This window comes from Opisthocomus hoazin, chromosome 9, assembly GCF_030867145.1.
Source record: "Opisthocomus hoazin isolate bOpiHoa1 chromosome 9, bOpiHoa1.hap1, whole genome shotgun sequence".
NCBI classification, from domain to species: domain Eukaryota; kingdom Metazoa; phylum Chordata; class Aves; order Opisthocomiformes; family Opisthocomidae; genus Opisthocomus; species Opisthocomus hoazin.
Window position 1 is genome coordinate 30787085 of NC_134422.1, and position 27440 is coordinate 30814524.

General features: G+C 48.5%; 2 protein-coding genes across 2 annotated transcripts in view; one reads left to right on the forward strand and one right to left on the reverse strand.

The window, feature by feature from the left end:
- The window catches only part of CCNYL1 (cyclin Y like 1), a 34848-nt gene extending 18168 nt beyond the window's left edge, over positions 1 to 16680 (forward strand). Inside the window, exons 5-10 of the mRNA XM_075430026.1 lie at positions 883 to 918; positions 1606 to 1657; positions 3905 to 4024; positions 7208 to 7374; positions 11878 to 12040; positions 14919 to 16680. Coding sequence (XP_075286141.1) covers positions 883 to 918; positions 1606 to 1657; positions 3905 to 4024; positions 7208 to 7374; positions 11878 to 12040; positions 14919 to 15035 — 655 coding nt within the window. The 3' untranslated portion in view covers positions 15036 to 16680. The remainder of the gene's footprint in view (positions 1 to 882; positions 919 to 1605; positions 1658 to 3904; positions 4025 to 7207; positions 7375 to 11877; positions 12041 to 14918) is intronic.
- Positions 16681 to 20081: 3401 nt separating this feature from the next.
- Positions 20082 to 24571, reverse strand: FZD5 (frizzled class receptor 5). The gene has a single exon (XM_075430488.1). It carries the CDS (start codon positions 24532 to 24534, stop codon positions 22804 to 22806), a length of 1731 nt encoding a protein of 576 aa, XP_075286603.1. The 5' UTR covers positions 24535 to 24571; the 3' UTR covers positions 20082 to 22803.
- Positions 24572 to 27440: the final 2869 nt, after the last annotated feature.

Here is a 27440-nt window from a genome sequence, read left to right on the forward strand (position 1 = left end):
AGTTCTTTGTGCATAGATGATACCAGTCAAGAACTGAAGAGTGTTTTACTGTGCTTCCAGGGAAAGGAAGGCAAAGTAGCTTCAGGCCCAGGCGACTTTACTGTTTTAACAGTATAGTAGAGTTTGGAAATGTCTAAGTTTAAAAATCTCACTTTAAAATTGGTTTCAAACAAAGGTATCTGGCATGTCACTGCTTTTCTAGAGAAGAAAGAACCTAAAAGATGGTGCATGTGGCATTTTGAAGCAGTGTACAGCTGGCAACAGATCAGAGCTTGCCTGTGATGCATTCCTGATGGCAGCATTCCTGTTGTCACTGCCAGTGACGTATCTGAAATCTGGTCACAGCAGATGAGTGTCAGTATGAAATCTGTTGCCTTCCTTGACTCAGCAGAGACTGAGATCTGTTCTTGTCCCCTTCTTGGATTATGCTGGCATAATATCATCTTTATTACTGTCCTTTTTTAGACAGGTCCTAAATTAGACAGCCAGAGATACAGAGTTAAAACAGCAGCAGAACCTCTACAACAGTATGTGTAACATAAGTAATGAGTTTTAATTGTATTTTAGTTGTGAATAGTCCACATTTTCAGTAAATGCCAGGCAGTGAAGGTGTATGTTTAAAATTTGGCATGACATTTATTTTGTTGCACAAATATCTGTACAATGAGTGTAAAAGTAGTTTGGCTAGCAAAATTGATTGGGCCAGTTTCTGTTCAGGCAGATAAACATCACAACTGAGACACAGAGTATTCGAGAATGTGAGAAGAAGCTAATACATAATGGATTCTGAACATTTTGCCCTGAACAACAGTTTTTGCAGTGGAATAGCGTGCACAGAATATGCTTTAAGTCTTTTTTTTTTTTCCCCCCATTCTCTTTTAGTGTAACATTAGCAATATTCTACCATATAAAGAACAGGTGAGTGAACTTATTTTTTTACTGAAATATGACAACTTTCTCTTTGAGCCAGGGATATGGTCTTCGTCACTTGAGTAACAACTAGTATAACTTAGAGTTGAAAAATCTGGGACTTTATACTGTATCTGCCTCCTCTTTGTACCCACCCTTGAGCTGATACAGAAGGGTCAGTAACACACCCATGCAATGGCACGTGCTTCATTGAGAATGAAGCATAAAAAGTCAAAACAGAGGGAGTGAGGAAAATAACTCGCCACAAATCAGCCTTTGGACTTTATTTAGCTTTTCCTGAGTACAGAGGTACAGATTAGTTTTGATGGGTAAAGCAACACTCTATCCCATGTACAAATAACCCTTGCCATTATAGCTAGTTACAGTGTATGCTTCAACAGCTCCCTTCTTGAAATAGATACTGTTAATGGGAGGGCTTCACATTTTAAGGGAGAACTGTACTAAGCATAATATGAGAACATGGATAGCTGGTCATGGTTTAGCTTTTTAAATATTCAGTTGTAAGATCTCATCATTAAAGGCTTTGCAAAAATACAATATAACTTCATACCATGTTCTAGGAAAAGCTGAACTATAAAATATGTCCCTTTATCCTCTTCAGTGAATAATACTTTTTAGTGGAGCATAGCATTACCAGTAACTCTTGTTGCTAAACCGCAGATTTTTACTTTGTAGAGATTCCGACAGATCGTTGGATATTTTTGATGAAAAATCTCATCCTCTCACAGTAAGTGTAACTCTTTGATCCCCTGAATGTCTGTCAATATACATATTTTTTTAACATCTTGATTTGTATTGTATGTCATAAAAATGTCTTAGCACCAAGTCACAAGCAAACTGATCATAAATTGTATCTTTATATATAAAATCCAGTGCAAACAATGTCCTCTGGACTTTTGATATCAGGTAGATCATGAACAGAATCCAGTCTCTAAATATTGCAAAGTCTGTTGGGTTTTCTTGTGCTTCGAATATAAACAGAAAGCAAGGACATGCTGATTCTTGCATATTTTTTATCTGAACTTTCTTGTCTGACTGCTTTCTTCCACTCTTTAACATTACTTTAATCAAAAGTTTTTCCTATTTATTTAGGAAGGCATGGTTAGTAGATAAGTGCCTAACCTTTTAAATGACTGCAAACAGGAGAACATAACAAGTGAAGCGTCACACAAAGTAGGAGACAGTGAGTTTGGTCTTTAAAAAAAACTGAAAGGCAGAATTGTAAAGCAGATGTGTTTAATGCTGCTTGCAGTAACAGCTAGGAGCATTCAGCATGCGATTTCAATGTGACTGGTTCTGGTACACCTTTTTAGACAATCTTTTAGATGCAAAACCGCATAGGACAGGCAAGCTCAAGAGTGGAGTGTGTGCTTTTTATGTCCAGTTTGAGCACTACTAGCTTAATGACTGTCCTACAGAACCACTTCCTTTGATTTTCATTTGAAATGGATGTCACAAAGCTCTAGTGGCTTTAAAAATTCAGATTGCTTTGGGACTTACCTGAGTGAATGCAGCTTAATCTATCTCAAAGATCTGGCTTGTTAATGAACAGTTTTCAATAAACAGTTAAATATTTTAAGTTTAGGAGTTTCATCCCTGAACATGACCCATTGTACTAGGAATTGTATGCTCAAATACAAGTCTTTACTCAATGAAAATAATGAACTTCAGGAGAAGAGCTATATAGATTTCTTGTGTGGACTGTGGCACTTCAGGAGAAAAGTCTGATCCAAAACTGTTGTAACTGCCTGAATCTGTTGTTTCACATTGAAAACTATTTATGTAAGATGAACTTCACTCATCAGACAGTCTCTTTTTATTTAGCAACCTGACATCTTTTGATCCTTTCGTATGGCCTACCTCCTGTTTAATAGAGGAAAATCAGTGTCCTTCAGTGAACACTTAAGTCTCTTTTATCTTACTGCAGCATACAGACAGAAATATAGTAATGGCTGTATGTCATACTTCTGAGGGGAAAGGTACAAATGGCTTCTTAGTTTCTATAGCAGTGGGAGTTTGGCTGGGTCCCTATAGTTCCTTTAAAAAGGTTAATTAGCTGGAAGAAATCTCTGAACACCTTGTCTGCTAAAGATTGAGTCACCAGGAGTCCAAATCCACACTCTATTGACCCAAATAGCAGAAGTAACAAACTTTGTTACCAGCATCACAGGGCTTAATCACAAATACCAGTCTCGGTCCTTTCCTCCTCAGTTTGTCAGCACAAATGTACTTCCAGATGTGCTTTTGTACTGCTCATAGCACAGGAATTATGCAAGTGGAATCCTGCTCGTGTTACTACTCATGTTGCATGCACACCTTGCAGAGGTAACCTCCATTGGTTAGTGGTGTATTAGAAGGCTATGTGGAGAGTATGAAGTTAATGGACCTCTTCATTTTATTTGGCACTGTTACCTGGCTATTTTAAACTACAAAACCACATGAAAATGCTTGCTGTTTTGCTTACCTTATGACTACTTGTTTAATGTCAAGCAGCTATGCTGTTCTCACGTGGTATTTTTACTGTACTAAAGGTCTAACTTGGACTGTAGATAGAAACCTATTCAGCATCAGTTTTGCCTTTTGAAGAGCCAGTGCTTCCATGGTGTGTACATATTTGTGATTTTCTTTCAGGGAAAGCCCTTTCTTTTAGATCTCTCTTAGTCTGCAAAATGTTCAATGGACAATAGTTAGCACCTGTAATAATTACGGTAGTTATGCTCTTTCCTGTTAGCCTTAGAGATCAAAGAAACGTTCAAAACAAAGATACCAGCTAATGCTATTGTGGTTTGTGTGGAATATTCAAAGTATTGCAAGGCTGCTTACTGCTTTCAGTATACGATTTTGTTCTGTCTTTGTGACGAGGAAGGGTTGTATACACTTCTACTTGGTCAGAAGAAACAACCATGTGTGGCTGTTCTTTCAAGTCGGTATTAAGACAGACAAATTTCCAGTAACTCAGAGAACTTTCTTTCAGCGGGAGGAAGTTCCAGATGACTACTACAAGCATGACCCTGATCACAAGCACATCTACCGGTTTGTTCGAACACTTTTCAGTGCTGCACAGCTGACAGCTGAATGTGCAATAGTGACACTGGTAAGAGATGCCTGATTACTGAAACTTGAGCTTTTGGAAGACCTCTTTTCCCTCCCCGCAATGAGTGAAGTGAGCAGAACTGACATTTAAATGGTTACAGTATCTCATGAAACCTTGCTAGTAATGAAGACGCTGTACAAGTGAGTTCTTTAGAGAAAATTTCTAAGTAGTCCCCGAAGTGGTTAACTAAAAAGGGCCTTACCTTTTCTGTCTATGAACATGTAATGCTTAATCACTTGTCCAATCAAACATTGTTTCATAATATGTAACTCGGTGGAGAAGCTTGAGAAAGGCAGAACAGTGAGACACTGTAAACAGTGGGGTGTTCAGACACACATAAGATCAGACACAAAGACATCTTTTATTTCAGTTGTGTGGAGAGGAAAGTGGGAGTTTTGAGTTCCTATTAACCAGAATAGTGCAAGTAATGCTGACTGAGGGGTTGAGGATCAATACTGTAGGAACTCCAGGAGATGAACTTTCTTGTTACTATGTCCTTCAATCATTGTCACCTTTCTATCAAACTCTTTTTTATTAAGCCAAAGAGACTACAACTTTTTTCCCCAAGTGACATGGAGGTACTTGGAACTTAAGAACAATAGTATGAAAATAATCTCACACAGAATCACAGAATGGTAGGGGTTGGAAGGGACCTCTGTGGGTCATCTAGTCCAACCCTCCTGCTGAAGCAGGGTCACCTACAGCAGGCTGCAGAGCACCTTGTCCAGGCAGGTCTTGAATATGTCCAGAGAAGGAGACTCCACAGCCTCCCTGGGCAGCCTGTTCCAGTGCTCTGTCACCCTCAGAGGGAAGAAGTTCTTCCTCGTGTTCAGACGGAACTTCCTGTGCTTCAGCTTGTGCCCAGTGCCCCTTGTCCTGTCGCTGGACACCACTGAAAAGAGTCTGGCCCCATCCTCCTGACACCCACCCATAAGATATTTATAAGCATTTATAAGGTCCCCTCGCAGCCTTCTCTTCTTCAGGCTGAACAAGCCCAGCTCCCTCAGCCTCTCCTCGTAGGAGAGATGCTCCAGTCCCCTCACCATCCTCGTAAGCCTCCGCTGGACTCTCTCCAGTAGCTCCTCATCTTTCTTGAACTGGGGAACCCAGAACTGGACAGAGTGCTCCAGATGGGGCCTCGCTAGGGCAGTGTAGAGGGGCAGGAGAACCTCCCTCGACCTGCTGGCCACACTCCTCCTAATACACCCCAGGATGCCATTTGCCTTCTTGGCAGCCAGGGCACACTGCTGGCTCATGGTTAACCTGTCGTCCACCAGGACACCCAGGTCTCTCTCCGCAGAGCTGCTCTCCAGCAGGTCCGCCCCAAGCCTGTAGTGGTGCATGGGGTTGTTCCTCCCCAGGTGCAGGACCCTGTATTTGCCTTTGTTGAACCTCATCAGGTTCCTCTCTGCCCAACTTTCCAGCCTATCCAGGTCACGCTGAATGGCAGCACAGCCTTCTGGTGTATCTACCACACCTCCCAGTTTGGTGTCATCAGCAAACTTGCGGAGGGTACACTCTTAACTCTTCATCCAGGTCATTGATGAAGAAGTTAAACAAGGCTGGGCCCAGTACTGACCCCTGAGGGACGCCACTAGTTACCGGCCTTCAACTAGACTCAGCGCCGCTGATGACAGCTCTCTGAGTTCTGCCATTCAGCCAGTTCTCAGTCCACCTCACCAACCACTTGTCCAGCCCACACTTCCTGAGCTTATTAGTTTGTTTGATTTCAGAAAGTGAGATGGATATAAAAAGTTGATGATGATACTGATTATTTATACACACACATATATGCATGTGTATACATATATGTATATGAAGGGAAAGAAAAAAACTATGTAATTGATGCATTAGACAATCTCTTAAACTGCACTTTGCATGCCAAACTTCAGTCTTCATTGTGGCTTCTTTCTGAAAAACAGGCTGAAAGGAGAATGGAAAAGGACTGTCACCAAAAGACAATGCGGCAGTTATACAAATTCAGATACAAGGACTCCCTTTAATAAGGAAATAAGTAATTAAAAAGGCCAGATAGTTAGAGCTATTGAAACTCTGAAAGTAGTTTGATGTTTTTGCATTTCCAAAGACATGCAAGCAGTTTTGACAGAACAAGATGATAGCTAACCCTGGGCAATCTAGCCAGCTGAAGTATTTACAAAAACCAGAAACAGAGTTAGTTTTTAAAGTGGATTTTACCACTAGATGGCCCTATTATTATAGGAACACCTTTAGTCCACTTCAAGGCTATGAGCAATGGACGGGAAGAAAGGGGGGGGAGACCCTAGTGATAAAAGATTGATCCTGCCCTTGGACCTGTACAACAGCTTCCCGCACACGCTAGTTTATCCAAGGTTTCATTAGGACCTCAGACTTAATTTAGGGAATAGAACATTAGAAACAACCTATATTCAAATTTGAAAGCACAAATTACTTATGTGGATCTTTATAGGAGTGTGAGATAGCAGAAAACTTTGAAGGAAGGGACCAATTCAAAATCTTTGGGCTGATCTGAAATTACGTGGGAGGAATGAGTAAAAGACCAAGACACATCTTTGGACTTGGGTGTCTTTCACTATCTAAGTAGTTGGTGGTATAGATGAAAGCAGAGGTTAACGTTGTAGGTGAAGGATTGAAGGCTGTTCTTTACAAGGTGAAGTAGAAATAGCACTATGACACCTTTCATTGTGGAAAGATAGCGATTAATGCATCTTCATCCCATCACTACAGATCACAGTGCAGGTTTTAGCACTTCCTGTTAAGCTGCAGGTGCTGAACCTTAACTGTGGTGAGAGGCTAGTGTGATGTTGAGTGATTTACTATCCCAGACAGGCCCTAATGAGAACCCATCAGTGACTGTGGGACTCTGATGGAAAGAACTCCAGCAGTGTCTCACTGAAACTGCTCATTGCTTAGAACACATTCTTCAGTCTCATTATTGTATACCTTGGCGGTCCCAGTTCTTGTGTTGTACTAAAAAATGGAACCTGTAACTCCTCAAAGTTTGGAAAATGTTAAGTAGTAAGCACTAACACTTATTTTGACACACTTAACGGTAATGGGATAAAATAGTCATATTGGATGCACATGCTTACCGCTCAGAACTCGGCTCCAGGTCTTAAGTACACACATAAAACTGTTTTTTGTATTGAAAACTGGTTTTTGTTTTGTTTTTTCTTCTTATAGGTTTATTTGGAAAGGCTTTTAACCTATGCAGAGATTGACATATGCCCTAGTAACTGGAAGAGGATAGTCCTAGGAGCTATTTTGCTGGCTTCTAAAGTCTGGGATGATCAGGCTGTGTGGAATGTGGATTATTGCCAAATATTGAAGGACATTACTGTTGAGGACATGTAAGTTGCAAGGTTTGGCTAATCTGCAGTGCTTGGGGGTTTTTGTGTGTGTATGTGGTTTGGGGTTTTTTTGGAATGGCAATTTTTGTGATCATCCTGAAAAAATGTCTGCATGTGGTGCTATGATATATGTACATGATGTATATCTGGTGTCTGGCCTCATTCCCTTTTTTAACCTAGGAGGCTTTGGTTAACCCTACTTTGAGACAAATCTATATTACTATTTCTAATGACTTGGGTAAGTAACTTCAAAGTTATTTTTCTTCACCTTCTTTCCCTCAGTGATGAACCATGGGACTGGCTGTTTTGTTTCCACTGACTTTTTGCAATGGTGTGACTCTAAAGTGCCCAATTTACAGTCTCACCAAAAGTCTTTTTGGGAAGGAAAAAAAAGTGAACTAAATTTGTTCCCTGCCTTTTCTACGTTAAAATTTGAAAAATTGCAACGTAAGCCATAACTTGTGACTTGTCTGCTCTTGTATCCAGCTGAGGCCTGAATATCTCCAGGTCTGAATTCCTAGCCGCTGCTGCTGGCAGACAGGTGAGGTGTCATTTATGTTGGTATCTGTGGTTGTACACGTTACATCCAGCTGCTGCTACAGCTCATCCTCTTTGGGTGAGTTCTTAGACTTGCCTACAGCGCTGAGAACAAAATCCTCAATCTTACTACTGCTTGTTCAGGTAGGGATGTTCCTTGTATATATTCTTGTCTCAGATGTGGATTCCAGTTTTCCAGAAATTTAGAATCTTCTGTCTTTTTTTGGTGCACTCAGCTTTAAGCCCTGTAGTTTCAGAAGATGTTTATTGTTGTGGCTCCAGGCTCATACTATGGGCTGGAGGCATGTGGAGTGCACTTGGCCCATTAGATTTTCTGTTACATTCCTTCGTGCAAAGTTCTATATCTGAGAGCTTTGAGATGTCAACATTATTGTTTTAATTCTATTTGCCAGCTTGTTCCCCTATTTCCCTTATTGTCACAGTGGTAGAAATGCTAGAAGGCTAACTTAATATCAGGCTTTCTGGCCTTAATAAACTTCACGACACATTTTATGTGTGTTTGAGTTTTATCACACTGCTGTGCTGTAATTGAGCATGTGTCCAGGCCTATGTAGTAACAGTCAGTTCTAGTACAGGAGCAAACTGTGGCGGCAGAGGTTTGCTCGCAGGACTGGGAGGCTACCTGTGTGAGACAGTCTGTTCTTGACCAAGCTGTCTTCCCTGAATTCAGTCTAAAGCTAATGTTTAAAACACAGTAAGTAGCTATTTGTCTGGGACTCCTTGGGAAAAGAGGTATCCAGTTTTCTTCTTTTAGGTGGAGGGGGCAGCATTTCTAAAAACTGGGGAGTTATCTGCACCAAAACAGTTTTTGTTATTCAAGTTACTTCACACTGCAAACAGCAACAGCAAACATAGTACCTTGCTTTATACATACCCCTGGCCTTGGGAGTTCTTTGTCTCCAAAGGCAGGGCTGTGCCAGCTGTGCTTTCAGGAAAGCATAATTAGTGATTTTAGACAATGTACATCTTCACTCGACCTGACTCAGAGTGCTCATCTATCTGAGGAACATACTTGAAGCATTGCTGCAAATAACTCTGAGATGGCTGAAGTGGGATCAGCGATGCTAGGAGTGCTGGAGTACGCATCTTGCTCTTTTTGATGTCTCTTCTTCTGGCCCTATTTGGGACAAATCAAATTGATAGCACTGAAAATATCTATAACAAGCAGGATGTTTATTCTTTATGGCCGATGCTGGGTCTCCTGAAATTGTCATTTCTTACATTTTCAAAGCGGTGACGGTGGTAAGGAAAATACACTGAATTTAGGCTTACTTTTTTCCTCCAATTTGAAGATGGGATTTCTGTAATCCCATCTCATTTGAAATGACTTTGAATTTAGGCATGGGCAGAAACTCTACAACCTTTTTCTGACAGTGACCCAGGGGTGTCTGTCCCAGGCCCTGCACTGTTGCGGCTTGGAAGACTTCACTGCTCCTGGGTTGAATAAAATGACCATAATTGTGACCTTGGAAAACTGCTTAGAATACTCAGCAAAACTGAGTTTTAAGTTTATAGATCTACTTTCAATTAATAGTTGGTACTATAGTTAATTGTCGGCTTTAAGTAGTTCCAGTATTTTTTAAACTAGTCACTTGATGGTGAGTATTAGGTATTCTGAATACAAGTGCTGCTGAGAGAAAACCATTGGCAAGGGATTTCAGGCCTGGCTGCATTTGACTGTTGATGATGGCTGGTGATGGTGCCAAAAAACCCATCAAAACCCCAACCACTCCCCAGCCACAGATTGCTTGGCAGGACTCTGCCAGGTATCGCTCCCTGGGTGGGCCATTCCTGGGCAGTAAAGGCCTGTCTGCAAGGACTGGTGGCGAGTCTGGTTTGTGAATTTTCTGTGCATTTTCCTCTTGGCTCTGTGTGTCTAGAATGGTGGCACTATCCTGATGGACACTCTTGTTGAGCCACTGCAAGCCAAGCGTGGGAGTTACACTACTCTGGAACTGACAAAAGGCTTTATATCTGGTTCAGTTCACCCAGTTTGCAAATCTGTGTGTGTGCAAGCCAGGCACCCTTACTGAAGGCAGCATAGGTGCACCTCGCCTCCATCACACACTCTCCTTACTGCTTGAGGACGCTTGTTTGGCAGCCCCAGCTCACAGCTCTGTGGGCAGTGTGAGCTGGGTGCTCTTACAAAAGCCGCTAGTGGGTTGTTAAAGGATACGAGATCCAGGCCTCGCAACTGGCAGCGCAGTTCATTTGCCTTAGCCTCCTTCTGATCAACGTAGGTAAAGTGTTCGTCTTATTTTTTTCTGTCACAAGCCCTTTCTCCTTTGACCAAAGCAGAGGTGGGTTTTTTTACTGACAGGGGTTTTTCTTCTGAGTTTTTGGGCTTTTTTGGGGGGGTGGGGTGGGGTGTTTTGGTTTACTTATTTCTAGTGGTGAAAAAATCAAAGGAAATGAAATTGATATTTGCAAGTCATCCTTTGTCAAAACTTGCTTGCTTTGATGAGAGTGAATCCATAATCACTGAAAAACTAACTGTGCAGCTGCTAATCTTGCTGTGATTGCTTGTAAGGGGACACATGCTGTTCATTCTTTCGACTACATATATTTGTAAATAAGGCACAGAAAACACATGGGCATTATCCTTTCCCAGGTTTTAAACCACTGTTAATAGACTTGTTAATCCAATGACGAATTGTATTTTTACACAATTAAAATGTATTAGTGTAGTGAGTACAAAAGGGACAGTGAAGAGCATTTATTCACAGGGTAAATCAAGCTCTGATCAGCTGATCATCAAAACATTATCTGATTTACATTTCTATAGGCTTATGACCATATGAACAGGAAATTAATTTTGGCACTAGGTTCAATGGTACTCAAGTCCACCATGCTAGAAGGAAGCACAAAGCTGCTATTCATATTGAGACCCGCCATCCAATACAGGACACAACCTGGATGATTTCTTGATTTATTTCCCCCCCTCTGATAGGTAAAACGTCTATTGTAAAAGCTCCCAAAGAGCAAGAAGAGCCTTGGCGCTAAATTTGTGCAACTGAGCTCCTGGTGTATTCACAGTTGGCCTATACAGCTGCTAAATTTTGTTGAGACAGGTCTGCTACCCGTAGGAACAATCGTTGAGTTAGTGTTGAACTGAATGGCTTGGTTTGGATACCACCAGTTTCTTTCAGGTTAATTTTTAAAACATTGTTTTTCCTCTGTAGAACATCTTTGCTTTAGATGACCACGGTACAGTAGCTGAAGCAGCCGTCTTTGTGTCATGGCGCTCTCCCCACTTTCCTCCAAATATTTTGCCCAGTGAAAATAGACGAGCAAGTAAAAACTGGACAGTGCCCTTTGACATAGTACTTTGTTATCCTGCCTAATGCTATTGAGGAGAAAATTCCTTCTCCTACCTAATGCTGCTTATTTATTTATTTATTGGAGATGAATCCATGTTGCTTCAAGAGGCTTTTTTCTGTGAGATAATAGCAGCAGCTCTTCATAGATCCATTTGTTGCCGTGGTGATCTGCCTACTCCTTTTGTTAGTCCGCCTCTACTTCAATAAACCCCCTTCCTGTTATCAGCCTGGTGAAAATGTCTGCAAGTTCTTCAGAGCTAATAAACAGCATACATCATTCCTTTCATCTGATCACTATAGTGTGGGGCCGTATGAGAGTGAGAATGGCGCATGAATTGTACAGCTGCACTAATGGAACTCTGAAGAATGAACCTCCCCGGTCAGCCGAGCGAGTGCACGACAGGGCACTACCGTTGTCTCTGAGCCGGAGGTGCCAGGACTCAAAAGCTGCACCTTGTTTTGAGCACTAGTGAATGACCTGTCTCTTGAAACTAATAATGCAGAGCTCTTGATGACTATTTCAGAGTCGCTGGTTTTAAAAACAAGCTTGAGGTCTCTTCAGGGTTTTCGGACAGCTAAAACTATCTTTTTTTTCCCTTTGTCTTCTGTCCCTTATGCCTCCTAGGAATGAGATGGAAAGACACTTCTTGGAGCTACTGCAGTTTAATATCAATGTTCCTGCCAGTGTTTATGCCAAATACTACTTCGATCTTCGCTCCCTAGCAGATGACAACAACCTGAGCTTTCTGCTGGAGCCTCTCAGTAAGGAGAGAGCACAGAAACTGGAGGTAATGGTCTGAGACCGGCTGAGCAGGGGATTCTGTCTGTCTCTGTAGTAAGAATGTCTGTTGCTAATCATGTTAAGTGGCGGTTAGGAAAACTAAAAAGCTTTTAGATTAGCGTATTACAGGCTCATTTAACCCCTTTATGACTACAGTTAGCACTTCTAAAACCATGCCTAGGCTAAGCTAGTATTCTGAGGGAAGGAAGGGACGGAGATCACAGAAGTCTAGCAGATCACGAAACAAAATGGATGTTATTTTGGGAACTGCAGCTCAGCTAGGCTGCTTAAGATTGAAAGGATTAGTGTCATATATAATGGATTGTCTGTCCTTCCCTGGTCACAGTCTGTATTCCAGGCACCTAGAGACAGTCACACTCAGACCTTTCTAAACACTACCAGCTGAAGGTTTCCCACTGCACAGCTGCTTTTAGATTTAGAGGGAGCACTCTTACTGCTCTCATGGTTTAATAAACCATTTGTTTGGGGACAGCTGCAGAAATGATAATATGTTTCTTTTCACAACTTCTGGAACCTTCTACCTTTCCAAAGAAATGTTGCTTTCAGATAAACTTTTGGAATAGCTGCTTCTTAGGAGTCCTTCAGAATGTCCAGAGGAGTGTAAATGCAGATTATGGGCCCTTTCTGCTCGATGGGAAAGGCTGCCCTCCTGCAAGTCCCCTCAGCCTTCTTTGGCATGAAGGCTCATTTTAAAAAAACTTCAACTTTTGCAGAGTCAGTCTTTCCTCCTAGTTGGTGGAGATGTGTCAAACATTTTGAAAATATCTAAATTACCTGGGCTCCCAGGCAAAATTTCTTGTTGGATCAATGTAACCTTTCATCTCTCCAGGTTTAATTGATGGCTCTGCATGTTGTTTTGTTGACCTTTCAACAAAGGCATTACCGCAGGCCCTGTGTACACTGATACCATAGCCCCTTTCAGAGAGGGGTGTGCAACGGTATTCCTGGCTTACGTTGTTCTACTATCCACCCCCAGTAATTCTGCCAAGTGCCAGGTTTTCTTATTTTGTCCCAGAAGTGGTTGAGCTTTGGGAATAAGTGTGAACCCTCCTCGTCCTTTGGCACGATAGGTATGATATGCCTACAAATTCCTCTATTTAAAGTTAAGCAGTGCAACTCTTCTGCTTTGTCTCACCCTTGTTACTTGCACTTTAAGCTAACACTGTCACTAGTTGTAAATGTGGTTGTAGGGCAGTTCATATTCCACAGGAAATTGTTTGCTGAACTGCTCAGTGCCCAGGCATAAGTGGATGATTTACAGATTGTGAGCCTGTTTTGTTTCTTCCTTGCTAGAATTTCGGGGCTTGGTATTTAAAACCAGAGTAATTTTAAGTACAGTATATGATTTGCCATAATGCACTTAGTAATGCATTAGTATGGACATTTTGGTTTTTAATTCTAAAGCATGATAAATATTTAAGCCCTTTGCTAAAATTTTCTAATTCTGCCGTTCTCTTAGAAGCACATGAGCAGTTGATAGGAGCCTGTATGAAGCACTGAATTAGTATTCCAGGGACTGAGGACTGATTTACACCATATGGGCGACTGGGGCTAAATATGTCAACACAGGTTGCTTTATGATTGATGTGCTAGCTTTAAAACAGGATGGAGAGTCTGTCTTGCACCAGGAGCTCATGCATCCAGTGTCTCAAAGAATGCCACTCTTGAGCCAAATGCATGCCTCCAGCAGGTCAGCAGAAATAAATGTAAATAATTATTTTAAAATACACTTAGGGGTTTATTCATGCTCAGAGTGCTTTTCACCTTTTGAACTTCCAGAATGCTGGGCTGTGCTGAATGGGTGCTGCCTTAAAGGGAAGGTGTAGGCTTGGAGCTGATTGCAGAACCCTGAGAGTTCATCTGGTGATAGGTGGTAAATTATTAATAGAAGTAAATGTTCAGGACTGAAATTCAGTTTGGTCTTTTATTACTGGTATCCTTATTTATTTGCATTGATAATGCCTGAAGGCTCCAATCAGAAATGGGCCTTGCAGGGGAGGACACATAGTATTTTCTAGACAATCGTATGTTACTAAGATTTCAGTAATTAGGCTTGTTACTAGAACAGCTGTATCAGAATAAAGGCTGCTTGACTAGCTAGCTAAGCAGAGCAGAGGCAAGCCAAAAAAATGGGTGAAAAAGCAGCTGAATACTCAGTGGTCCACATGTGCTGATATTTAATAGCTGTATTAAAGCGCCATGGCTATTGCCATGCCATCAAGCAGCGGGCTGCCCTTCCTTCTCAGACCTCTTCGGGAGCCTGATCACGCAAGTGATACCGGGAAGAGCGTGTTGGGGGGAGAGGGTGTGGAGAAGGTAGAGGCGCAATGGACATCCCAGTGGAACTTCATTTCCTAGGCTCAGCTAGTGGCCAAGGGCACAGTGGGCATGGTGCCCGAGGGAGTGCAGAAACCTTTTCAGTTTGAACCCTTTCTCTCATAGAAATGGCTGTGTGTGCTTTTGTACTCTCAAAATAAAATTTTTGTCCTGCTGCGTGTACCAGACCTAGCTACTAGGTGCAATTTTGAACATAACTTCCACAAACTTGTAAGTCTGAAATGAATCCAAATGTTTCGTTAGATAATGAGACTGGCCAAAGAATGAAGATACTTTGATATGGAAACCACTCATCATCTTTATGTCTGTCTTTCTGATGGATAGTTTTTTTGTTAGCGTGAGAACAGACCCCCTTAATATTTTCCCTCCAAGGCAGTTCTTGGTTACCACCATTCTAGGTAAAAAAGCTAGCAGCACACTGCTACAGAGTGCCTGCTCTGTTGGTATTACCCTTGTAAAAGCTTCTTTGAAATGTTCAAACTTTTCTAATGTGTAGTTTTCATTTTGTACCTGAACGTGGTATCCAGGCTATCTCCCGGCTGTGTGAAGACAAATATAAAGACTTGTCAAAAGCTGCTATGAGACGATCTTTCAGTGCTGATAACTTAGTTGGTATCCGCCGTTCTAATGCCATCCTCTCCTGAGGAGAGAGAAAGGTGCAGCACCATGAGCCAGCGTCCGTATGAATCGGAGGAATACCACCACTCCATGCACGCAAGCCAGCGGTGATGGTGTCTTCCACCAACGAGGAGAGGAGGGTAAAACCAGCCGAGGGAGCCCAGAGCTCGAGGAGCATACTTGGTGCAAAAGGCAAGACCTTTGTCAAATCGACTTTTTCCTCCTCCTAATATATCCAGAAGTGCAAAAACAAACTTCTCTCCTTCTCCCTCACAGATGTTTGCTTACTATGTAGGCCTATAGCTGTGAACTCTTGAGGTTTTTAATAATTAGTTTTAAATTTTAGAATTTAAACACTAACCACATGACTATAGTTAAAATGTTCTTCCCTCCTCTCCCTTGTCATCCAGAGTCTCGCTGCATTTGTATTTCAGGTCAATGCAGTGTTAACAAAAACAAAACAAAACACGGGACTCTTAAAATATAAAGCCACTCTGGAGCTGAAAACAGTAGCATAAACAAGTGCTGACAGCTTTTCCCTGGTTTGGCTACTAAAAGCTGCTATTACTGGTGATCTGTGTATAACCAAGAAGCTGCCCAGCAGGAAGGAATGCCAGCTTTGCACCCCCGACTTCACTCCATTATGTTGTCAAAAGACTTTGAATATTTTGACTGGGGGCAGAGATATGGTTTTATGTATTGTTGAAATGTATAGGGTCCATGCTGCATTTCTTGTGAATTATGGTGCTTCTCTCATTTTTCTAATACTTACATTGCTCTGGAAGAGACGCAATCTGTGTATTTTTTTCTGAGGCATTGAATGAGAAAGTTGGTCTGGAAACATCATCACCATCCCAAACAGTGTAGCGATCCAGTGGTGAACGGCGTGTGTGCGGCACTGCTTCTCCGAGTGCTCCTGCAGATCTCTTGTGCTATATACAGTGGAGTTCCTGAAGCTGATATTGTGCATCCATCTGGCTCTCCTTGGGGTTTTGTTTCCTGGGAGGGATTTACATTCATAATGGAACAGTAACGAGTTTGAGAATCTTGGACTACCTGACAGGGTAGAATGAAAAATACTGTGTTCAACTGAGAATTATCAAAAAGCTTTCTATAAAGCCCATTTTTAAGTTTTCTCTTTTTTTGCGAAGTGAATTTTATTTTGTGCAACTGCTCTAGAGGCTTGGGTTTTGCTCTTTCTGAGACTTTGGAATGGAGCTTACTTTCAGGCTCTGAAACTGAACTCTAAACAGGATAAGTATTGTTAGACTCTTCCTGTTACAAGTCTTTGTAGTATCTTCCCTACTTGGATCCAAATAGATTCTAGGCGGTTCGTCCTAGGAGCAGATCTCCCTCCGAATGGCGTGGGGTTTGTGCACTTCCTCTTCCAGCCAAGGCCCAGAGACTTACACTGAATAGCAAGTCCGTGTGTCTTTGCGAGCGGGGCTGTCTGAGTGTAATCATCAGTTTGGCTGCACTCAGCCGTTAAAATGATTCATACGGTCTTTTGTGGTATGCAAACACGCCAGCCCCTGCCTCCCAGATCGATGGAACTTGGCACTTCAGGTATTGATCACAATTCAATTTTGAAAATAATGCTACATCTTCAGGTGGTTTTCCTTTCTCATATTTGTATTAAAAGAAAAGCTAATAAACTCTATTTTAATTACAGTTAAAGGTGAATTGTGTGTTCTGTACAGCTGTCTGATTTCATTCCCCTTTACAAGTATTTGGTGCTGTGCAGCTTCTCTCAAATACAAAAAAAAAAAAAAAAGAAAAATGCCTGTGGTGTGTGTTCAGGCCCCTGCGTTCCCCCCACCAGCCCCTTGCCTTCCTTTTGTGAGAGGGGCCTGTGAGCGTGCGGGGAGCTGGCTGCGGAGGTCAGCGGGCAGCTGAGGGCTTGGTGGGCAGCGTGGGGCAGTCGGGGCAGCCTGCTGCTGCTCCAGGCGTGGCAGGGAGATAGAGCCCTGTGCAGCCGCCTGGCTGCTACCGTGGGGTGGCTGGGTGCAGGATTTGATTCACGCTGCACAGATAACTACTCACTGACATGTTCTTTGCACTTAAATGGCCTTAAAGTAGGGCCAGCCTCTCTAGAGGTGATGTGATGCTTTGTGAGCTCTCCCTTGAGGAGCACTAAATTGGAAGCTACAAGTGACCACCTCCTGGATTGACTTGTGACCTAATTGCTAATGAGCTTTTCTGTCCTTAGCATGGGCAGGTGCCTTCAGCTTTGTGGGATCTGTCTGGATGTGCTTGGCTGTAGGCAGGCAAATGCAGCCATTCAGCTGCGAGGTGCTCGGCAGAAGCTTGGGGCAATTGGTCACCTTTTTTGCCAAATGAAGTGGAGACTCTACCTGCTGATCTGGATGGCCGGTGACTGACAGCTGGAGCTGATGGCTGCTTCTGCAGGAGAACAGGAGACTGCTGCTCCAAACTCATGTTGCCTCAAACCTTAACTAGCCTTAGCTTTACCGTAGTCCAGCCCAGAGCACACTGTCAATAGGATTTTGATCTGGTCAGCAGACACTGAACAGGGCTCAACTGCAACTCGCCTTCTAGAGAGAGAAGAAATAGCAATTCCATTTAACATTCATTAAAGAGTTAGCTCCTGGAAAACAGCTTGTGCCTTTCTTAGGTAAACAATAACAAGTAAATCATCCAGCTCCCTTCTGAAGGGATGAGGTTGGGGTAGTTGTGCTGGAGGATGAACTGGGGCGGGGGGCATACTCTGTAATTTTCGCTACTCTTTATATGTTGGCAGCCCTTTTCTTGGAAAGGCCAAAGAAAGATTGCAATCTGAGGTAGACTACTGCAGTTACAGAGATGGTTACCTACCTCTGCTCCCAGGGGAGAGCGACCAGCTGCAGGGTCACTGTACCTTGCTTTTGTCAGCCCAACAGCTGCACAGTATTTAACCTGTGCTGAGGTGATCTCTGCCTGCCTTCAGCTCCAGGGCAGCACTCCCCACCTGGCAGTACCTGCTGTTCACAGAGACAATAGCTGTGTTACGGCCCAGCGAGAAAAATGTGTGTGCCAACGAGAGTAGAGTCATGCAAGCATCGTGTGCCAGCGGGCAGCAGGGGCAGGAAGTCAGGGCTGTGTCTGGGGGCTATGTGATGCCCTGGGGCTTCAGCAGCCCCTTCCCTCTGTGTACGGGGACTGTGTATTTTGTTTCGAAGGGAATTTCATGAGAACTACTTCAGTGTGGGTTTGGCAGTTAAGAGGACAGGCACTTCAGGGATGGAATAAATGTCAAGACCATCGCTTCTGGATAAGAGTATGCGCGTCAAGCATAACCTGAGCAGGCAGAAGAAGAGCAATTGCGGCAAGAGCTTGCAGAGGGGGTTGGCAGGTGTGTGTGGGCCAGGGTGAGCTGGTGTGTTTGGAGCTCAGCACCGCGTGGGCTGCTGCTCCTCTCCTGCTCTGGTGTTTCCCACGGCACAATGGCGCAGTAGCGTTACGTAGGACTGACTTTCCATAAAGTTATCTAGGAGAAATACACTTGCAACAAAGAAGTTGTTTGAAAATATACAGTGAGTTACAGGGTGCTGCCAAAGTGACTGGAGTGCACTTAGTACCACCCCCCCCCCCCAGTTGACTAGCCAGGGAAAAGAGCGTTTCACTGGCTGAACATGGGCTTGTTTATCACAGCATTAGAAGAGCCTTGGGCTGCCTTTGTGGACAAGGCATTTTTCTTAGGTGAAACAACCACTTTGGCTTCTGCTCTGTGATGCTAAAACCTATTTGAGAAGCCACATGGTCCCCATGCTGCCAGACACTGTCATTGCCCATTCCACTCAGCCTGGCATTGTGCTGCATTTGCACTGTTCAACCGCAAGGAAGCCAGTGACTGCCTTGAGGAAGGCCTAAGTTTACCAAGTGGGCTATGGAGCGCGTGGAAGCAACCAGGCAGCACAAGCACTGGGCTGGGCTGGGCATGACCACGCATGTGCTCACAGGATCAGAGTCCTGCAAGTGATTCGCAAACAGCTGCCTGCAGTAATGGCCCTTCCCTTGCTCTGAAACAGTGGCTTGAGGTAGGCGGTGTACGGCAGCTCTGCCAAACTCCTGTTTACTGAGGAGCTGAGCACACAGCAGCTTCCTGGAAGACGAGGATGACAACAAGGCTGCCAGTGAGGCGCTGGAGTTACCGCTGGAGGCAGGCAGCGAGTATCTGCAGCTCATGCTGAGATGGTGCATGTCCCCTCCACACTCCTGAGCAGTTGCCCTGCACAGCAGAGGATCAGCCCCTGCCAGCGTGTTTGGCCTGTACTGCAGCACTGGGGGGAAGGAAGGGCAGATCACCTGGCACTGAGGCCTCAGGTGAGTCAGTCTGCGGGGCTGTCGGGTTTATCGCTGGGTGCTGGAATGCTGCTTCCAGGTAAGAGATCCTATCTAGTGGGACCTGGTGTGTGCCTACACACCTAACTAGATAGCAGAGTCCTGCACCATTAGTCACCACGGAGCCAGCCTTAACCCCTCGCTGTCCTGCCAGAAGGGCTCCTCCCAACACAAGAGTGCGCACAGCAGATGGCAACACGGACGCTCGAATTGGCGCGCAGCAGCCGGCTTGGCTAGAGCTGTCAGCTGCTTGGTACCAGAGGGCACCTCTTCAGGGGCTGATCGCAGCACAGGGCCGGGGACTGGTCCTGTGCAAACTACAGCACGCCAATAAAAGTTGATAGCTAATCCTCTTCTGCCAGCGAGGTGTGGCCTTGGCCTGCCAAGGACAGGTGCCGTCAGCCAGGTCATCAGCCGGCAGCATGGCACGGCAGCCCCTGAGGACTGAACGCGGTCTGGGGCAGTGCCGAGCTGCTGCCCCGGGCCGGGCGGCACAGTGCCGGGGTGGGCACGGCACGCCAGCGGCCAGGGCGTAGGCCAGCCCCTGCGCCGAGGCCAGCGCTGCATGGTGTTCGTGCACATGGAACACGCTGTTCCTGCCAGCACCTCGCCAGCCTCCCCCCCCCCCCAGTGATCAGAGCCCTGCGCAGCCCTCCAGCACACGCCTCCCCATGCCACACACCCACCCCGTTAAGTTTTTATGATAATTAATACTCTAGCAGAAGCAAAGAAAACAACACACTTTTTTTTTTTTTTTGGCCCTCACAACTAATCTCAATATTTCTCTTTGCATAAAATTTCTTCAGCTTTTCACAAAATATAGTACAGTTATTTACACAACGTTGAACAGCATTAGTAACAGAAGAGGCAAACCCCAACATGTAAACTGGCTACAGCACACAGGGCGCACGGCAACGGCTCCTTCCCCCCGCCTGCCACTTGTTGCTGAGAAGCCAGGCTCAAACACAAGTCGATTGCATTAACCTACTGTCAGATCAAAGCTGAAAATGCTCTTGCATTTTTCAATAGGCACCAGTTTGTAACTAATCTTGGCTCATTTTTTTTTTAAAAAAAAAAAACAAACCTTTACACAATCAGTTGCACTTTGAAAAAAAACAAAAATGATGAAACACCACCTTTGACATGGTTTTGTTCATTGTATTGCATGATGTGTGTTTAGCTGTATCTACACAAGGCACTATAGAAGAGTCCAGCGAGGCGAGGATTGGAGCAGGTTGGAGTCATTTAATGCCCTGGATTACAGCTCCCCACAGCATCGCCACGCCTGACTTGCCTCGCTGCTGAGACCACACCTGTCCCAAACCCATATCAAAGGTCACTACAGCTCCTGTATGCACAGCCCAGGCTATAATACAGCTATTTACAGTGTGTAACGCAACATGGTGCAAGTCTGTCCACGACAAAGCACTGCACCACGCTGGAGGGAGCGAGCCCTCTGTCGCAAGAGTGCCGAGCTGTGCGGCTGAGCAGTCCCCGCCACTCGGTCCCTGCACTGCTGGCTGCTCCGGCCGGAATGCCCCAGGACATCCATGTGGTGCCTTGCCAGTACCTCTAGCAGTAGACACCCCACTCAAGTGGCCTCTCACTTCCCAGGCCCTGGTCTTAAAATGAGGTGGAAACCTTCTTGACTGAAGTGGTTCAAGGGTGTTGAGAACAAGCTCAGATCCCTGCAGTCCTGCGGGAGCAAAGCCAGCAGCTGTGCTCGGGCAGGTGGGTCACAGTGCTGTGCTTGAAGGAGAGCAAAAAGGACTCGAGTAATGGCTGGGTGGTTTCATACATGAGCACCACTTAGGGTAACTGGGAAGGGGCGGGGGGGAGGGGGGAGGAAATACCAAACCCCACAGGTGCTTTCACAACCAAGCTGAAGCCAGAGGCAGTCACCTCTTGCCAGCTGTGCCGCAGCCTCAGCCCCTCACCCTCTCTGCGATCCGTGAAGTTGACAACAGCCCACCTCTTCCCCCACATTATTCTACTTACTGAAAACCAGCCGTCACCACTGCTCAATGCCAGGCACTAGTTCTGTCAGCACTCTGCTGCTGCCTGACTTGGGGAAGTGAAAAAGGCTTGGGCAGCTGGAGGAAAGGGAGTAGAAGCACTCTGCTGAGTTTTCCTAAACTAACTGCTCACTCTCGAACCCTGCACCGCCTCTGACAGAGGCGCAGCTTTGAAAGCAGCAGCAAGCCGCACTGAACTTGGTTGGTGAACCCAGCTGCTTCCCAGGGGAGACCACCTGCCGCCTGGCTCAGACCCCTCGTGCCCATCGCCTGCCGCAGCCATGCCACCAGCCCCGAGGGTCGGTCGTGCCAGGCTCCGGTGCTGCGCCGTGTGCCGCAGCCGGCAGGCTGGGTGCCGGGGCTGCCCACCTCACCCCGGGTAACCGCCCGGGCACGAGGAAGACACGAGACCCTCGCCGGGCCGCAGAGGCGAGCGGTGCCGAGCAGCACCGGCCCCTTCCCCAGCACAGGGCAGCTCAGGCTGAGGATGCCCTCTGTGCTGGAGCCAGCGCTGCCCCGGGCTCCCCACGACCCCCGCGCTGGGACGGCAGCCCCGTCGCCCGCGCAGTCCCTCGGCGCTCCGCGGGCAGTGGAACTGGCTGCCCACCGCACAGCGGTGGGTCGGGCCCGGCCGTCGGTGCTGCAGAGCTGAGCCCCACCGGCCCCAGCCCCCCGCCCAGGGACGGCAGGCACGGGCTCGCCCCGGGGACAGGGGATCCGTGGGGTCGCCCGGTCCCCGCCGGCGCTGCGGGCAGCTGAGACCCTGCCCTGCCCGCCCGGAGGGCCGGGTGGCAGCTCCCCTCCGCAGCCCCGTCCTCCCGCACCACCACTGCCTACGAAGCCCCCGGCTGCTGCAGCTCCCTCCCTCCTGCTCGGCAGCATCACGCCAGGGCCCCCAGCCCTCTCCTCCACACGCAGCCATGCCCAGGGGCTCCGGGCACCCTGGGGTACCGTCCCGCTCTGCCCAGGTGAGCGGCTCAGTGCCAGCGCCACTACGTCACCCCGGGTCGGGGGCCGCCAGCCACCCTGCCTGCTGCCGCTCTCCCCTTCACCCCAGCACCGGTAAGACCTGCCCAGAGGCTCACCACAGGACATGACTCGGTGCTCCAGGGCTACCTGCCACCCGACCGGCCCACGGGCAGCAGCACCCCAGGACCCCAAACAGAGCATGGGACCCCAAATGGGGCACACAGGGTGGTTGTCAGGCTCCAGGCTTCCCTGTCCCTCTGTCCCTACATTGCTGGCAGCACCTCCACCTGCCCTGCCCGGGGCTGTGGCTGCTCCATGCCCCGTGGGTGTACACGCTCGGTCCCGGGCACCACTACCACGGTGGGGCTGAGGACACCGGGGGTAGCCCAGCTGCCACCCCCTCTTCCGTGGCCCAGGGTCTTTGCAACCCTCTCCTCCCTGCAGCTGGGGTCACCGAGGCTCCCTCCGGTCACACATGGGACAGCGGGACCTGCTTGTGGTAGGAGGCCGTGCTGGGCAGCACCGTCCTGCCTGTCAGCGCCGGGCTGGCCTCGCCGTACACTGAGGCGCCCGCGGGCTTCCTGGCTCGGCAGCACCGGGCTGTGAAGCGCCTCCAGGACTCGAGCGTCTTGCCAGACCAGATCCAGACACCGGAGGTGATGCCCACCACAAGGCACATGAAGTACTTGAGCATGAAGATGGCATAGTCGGGCTTGGGGCGGTGGGGGTCCCCTGGGCAGGAGCAGTTCTGCGCCCGCTCCCAGGCCTCCCGATTGTGCTGCTCGTAGATGTAGCAGGCGATGACGATGGTGGCGGGCACAGTGTAGAGCATGGTGAAGATGCCGATGCGGATCATCAGCTTTTCCAGCTTGTCGGTCTTGGTGCCGCCCTGCTTGATCACGCTGCGGATGCGAAAGAGCGAGACGAAGCCAGCCAGCAGGAAGAGGCTGCCAGTGAAGAGGTAAACCACGAGCGGCGCCAGCACAAAGCCCCGCAGGTTCTCAAGGCTCTGGTTGCCCACATAGCAAACTCCGGCCACTGGGTCGCCATCAACAGAGCTGAGTGCCAGCACGGCGATGGATTTGGCGCTGGGAATGAGCCAGGCGGCGAGGTGGAAGTACTGCGCGTAGCTGGCGATGGCCTCGTTGCCCCACTTCATGCCGGCAGCCAGGAACCAGGTGAGGGAGAGGATGACCCACCAGATAGAGCTGGCCATGCCGAAGAAGTAGAGCAGAAGAAAAACCACAGTGCAGAGGGCAGGGCCTGTGGTCTCATAGTGGATATGGTGGTGCTCTGGGTTGCAAGCCACGCTGGCGTGCCCTGCCACCAGCCGCACGATGTAGCCCACGGAGACAAAGAGGTAGCAAGCAGAGAGGAAGATGATGGGGCGCTCGGGGTACTTGAAGCGCTCCATGTCGATGAGGAAGGTGGCCACGGTGGTGGAGGTGGAGAGGAAGCAGAGGATGGACCAGAGACCAATCCAGAAGGTGGCGAAGGTCTTCTCATCCTGGGTAAAGTAGGGCTGGTAGCAGGGGATGGCGCAGTTGGGTACCTGCCCAGTCCGGATGCGGTTGTACAGCGGATGGGACTCCTTGGAGATGGGGACCAGGGGCGCTTTGCACTTGCAGGTCCGGCCGCAGTCCGGCCCCGAGGGGCGCTGCCCGCCGAGCGGCGTCAGGTTTTTGGCCGCGTCTTTGGCTGGGCGCGTGGGCTTCCCGAAGAAAGGCGGCAGGGTGGTGGCTTCTGTGCGGTTGTACCCCATGCAGAGCACCTCGGAGTCCCCGAGCACCGGCAGGCGGTCGCAGCTCATCCTCTCGGGCCAGGCGAAGCCATACTGCTGCATGATGGGCGAGCAGCCGGCCTTGGCCCGCTCGCAGACGGAGCGGCAGGGCGGCAGCGGCTTGGTGTAGTCGGGCAGGCAGATGGGGGTGTACATGCTGCAGAGGAAGAAGCGCAGGTCCGGGGAGCACTGGATCTCCACCAGCGGCCAGAACTGGTGCACCTCCAGCCCGGCCTCGTCCTGCGTGTCGTGGTTGAACTGGTTGGGCATGTAGGTGAGGTTGTAGCCGATGCCCTTGCACATCGGCACCGTGATCTCCTGGCACACCAGCGCCTTGGAGGCGGCGCGCCCCGCCGCCGGCAGCCCCAGCAGCAGCGGTAGCCCCAGCAGCAGCGGCACCGGCAGCCCCCGGCCGCCCATCGCCGCCGCCAGCCCTACCGCCGCCGCATGCCCCGCGCGCCGGGACCGCCGGCACCGGGGACCGCCACGCCGGGACCGCCGGGACCGCTGCTGCCGCCGCCGCCGCCGCCACCTGCGCTCTGCGCCGGGCGGGCGCCCCCGCGCCGCGCCGCGCCCGCGCCCGCCCCGGGAACGCCCCCTGTCCCGCCCCGGGAACGCCCCCGCCGGCCCCGCCCCCGCCGGCGCCCCAGAGCCGCCGGCTCCCCAGCCCCGCCCCTCCCGCGGCACCCAGCGCGTCCCGCCGCGCCGAGCCCGGCGGCGGGAGAGGCCCCGGGGAGGAGGCGGCCGTGCTGCCTCGCCACCGACCTCCCCGCGCCCCAGCCGGCTCCGTGCCTGCTGCGGGACCCCGGCTCCTCCGCCTCCTGCCAACCGCCCCCCCCCGAGGCCCGGCCCGGCTTCCCCTCGCCGCTGTGAAGGGCGAAGCGGGACGGGGGCTGCCGCTTCGCCCCCTCCTCCTCGGGCCCCTCAGCCCCGCTCCGCGGGCAGGAGCGGGCCCCCACCCGCACCGCGCCCGCCAAGGGCGGCTTCCCCTGGCCGAGGGGAAGGCTGCTCCCGAGTCCTGGCCGAGGAGCCCCTCACCCCTCCTCAGTGGCCGTGGCGGGAAGGGCGGCCTGACCCGCAGCGCCCACACCCCACACCGCAGAGCGGGACAGCTTGCGCTCGGGCCCGGCGCTGGGCAACGCCAGCACCCAGAACACCCTCAGCTGCACCCGGAGCCCGGAAAGCAAACTCCAAGCTCCTGCCTTCCTCCCAGAGGCGAAGTCTGGCTTGGCCCTGGCCCTGGCCCGGTGGCTCTCCTGCCCACCGGCGGGGCACTGGCGCCTGCTACCACATGCCAAGGCCCACAGGGATAGTAAGGCCAGAGACCTCACTCGCTATCACGTCCGAAATATCCCGCGTCTACAAGTCCACCCAGCCTAGGCTACATGTCATTTGGCACCGTCAACCTTGATGCTTAACAACTTTTTTAAAAAAAAAAGCTTTGCGCTGTAAGTTTTGCCTGTAATGAAGCTACACGGAAGAGAATGACAAGTCACGTGCTCCTCTGGAACACAGTGGCACATCTCTGTAGCAGGAGTCATAACTTGTAATTCTCCCCAGCAATGAGTTGCTGTGAACTAGCAGCCCAGCAGAAAGCAATCACAGACAGTTTCATTATAGCTTTCAGTTGATTATCCAAATTATGGCTGAGAGCAGAGGGCAGCCTTTTTATTATCATCATTGCTGTGCCATTAGAAAATGCTGATGAAGCTCCACAAAAGCTGAAATTCCCTTTTTTTGCTGGTATTTTTTCATTTTTCTGAGTGTTCCCTTGGGCAATATCTTGGTTTGATTTGACACACAACAGGGAACAGGTACGCAGGTGGGAAGGGAGAAGATAAGGAGGGGAAAATGGGGCAGCTCTTCATTTCAGTTAATCTATAAAGTCATGTAGCCTGGTTTGGGTTTCGCCACTCCTCCAGATGTATCTAATTCTTAGAGTCTGGCTGTAAATAATGCTGTATTTGCTACACTGGGGACACATAAAACCCAATTAAGAGCCAGGTAGACATCTGTTGGCTTGTTCTGTGCTTCTGTTTCCTTTTTGTTTTTTATGAATACGTAGCAGAACAACCAGAACAGGATTAAATACGGTGTAAGTGCAAGTACAGTTGATAGGCTTGTTATTTATCTCTGCAGTACAGTATGAGAGCACAGTGTTTTACTTGCACGCAGCACTACCAGTGACAGAAGCTGTGCCTGCGCAAAACCTTACGTGCTAAACCCTGGACACAAAAGAGAAAGTGTTCCCCACCCCTAAGAACCTGCTGTTGTTAAAAACCTCTACATATTATTAGGAAATCACTTTACATTTAATCCATGTGCAGAGATGTTCATAAAGCTCCACCAGGCTAGGCAGGTCTGCCTGGGAGTCCAGCTAGTCCCTGCTCGTGGCTCCAGCCCAGAAGATACAGGCATGGGCTGACAACGTGTGTGTCCTCATGGACATATCTTCTACTTGCTGAGGCATTTTCAGCTGGTGTGTGGTGGTTCCTGGTGGAAGAAGAAAGTTAAAAGGTGGTAAATAAATACTTCTGTACTTGGTTCTTTCACTGGTGCATTGTCAGCCTGCACTGTTCACCTGGACAAACTGCCTTTCTGAAGGATACCACGACTTTTAAAGGACTTTAGAAAAGGACTAAGTGAGCTTCCTTTGTAAAGACTAGCTACTGCCCTTGCCGCTGTTAGACAGCTCATCAGACTTTTGCAAACAGCTTTTCAGCCCAGGCTCTGGGCAGGGACAAAGCCCGGGAGCAGTGATCTGGCTCTTGGCTTTACCAGCACCAAAGCAGGGCAGGAACCTCCTGCCCCTCTCATTGTAGGACCAGCATGCCGTCCCTGGCCCTCGACCCTTCTGGCTTGCAGCAGCAAGTCCTGGTCTTGTCTGCAAGTCCCCGGCTCCCAGGAAGGAAGCGGTGGGGGCCCAGCACAGGTGGCTATGGGCTCCTGGTGCCGGCGGGCAGCCTGCCAGTCGCTCCAGCTGGAGGCTCTGCTAGCTCAGGTACTGCTCAAATCAGCGGTGATCCCTGACAACAGGTATGGGTGCTGGGGACCACAGGGTGGTTTGCAGCAGCAGCACAAAACTGCGCCTTACAGGCTGCCATGGGTGCAGGGACGGATAGCCGTCACATTTGGCATCATGATGCAGCCCCAGCAAGCCTCAGCACAGCAGACCCACCATGCCCTGGTGCAAGAGGAGATGGATGTTTCCCCTCCGCGCAGCACACGGCTGCACACTGCGCCCAGACAGGGGTGCTTCTGCCTCCAGCCGGGGCAAGTGTCTGCGTTCCCACCACAGAGTCACAAGGCTGCGGGCTGCCAGCACA

What these genes read in the sequence shown, in the direction of transcription:
- FZD5 (XM_075430488.1), bottom strand. Translation starts at nt 24,534, where the DNA reads ATGGGCGGCCGGGGGCTGCCGGTGCCGCTGCTGCTGGGGCTACCGCTG.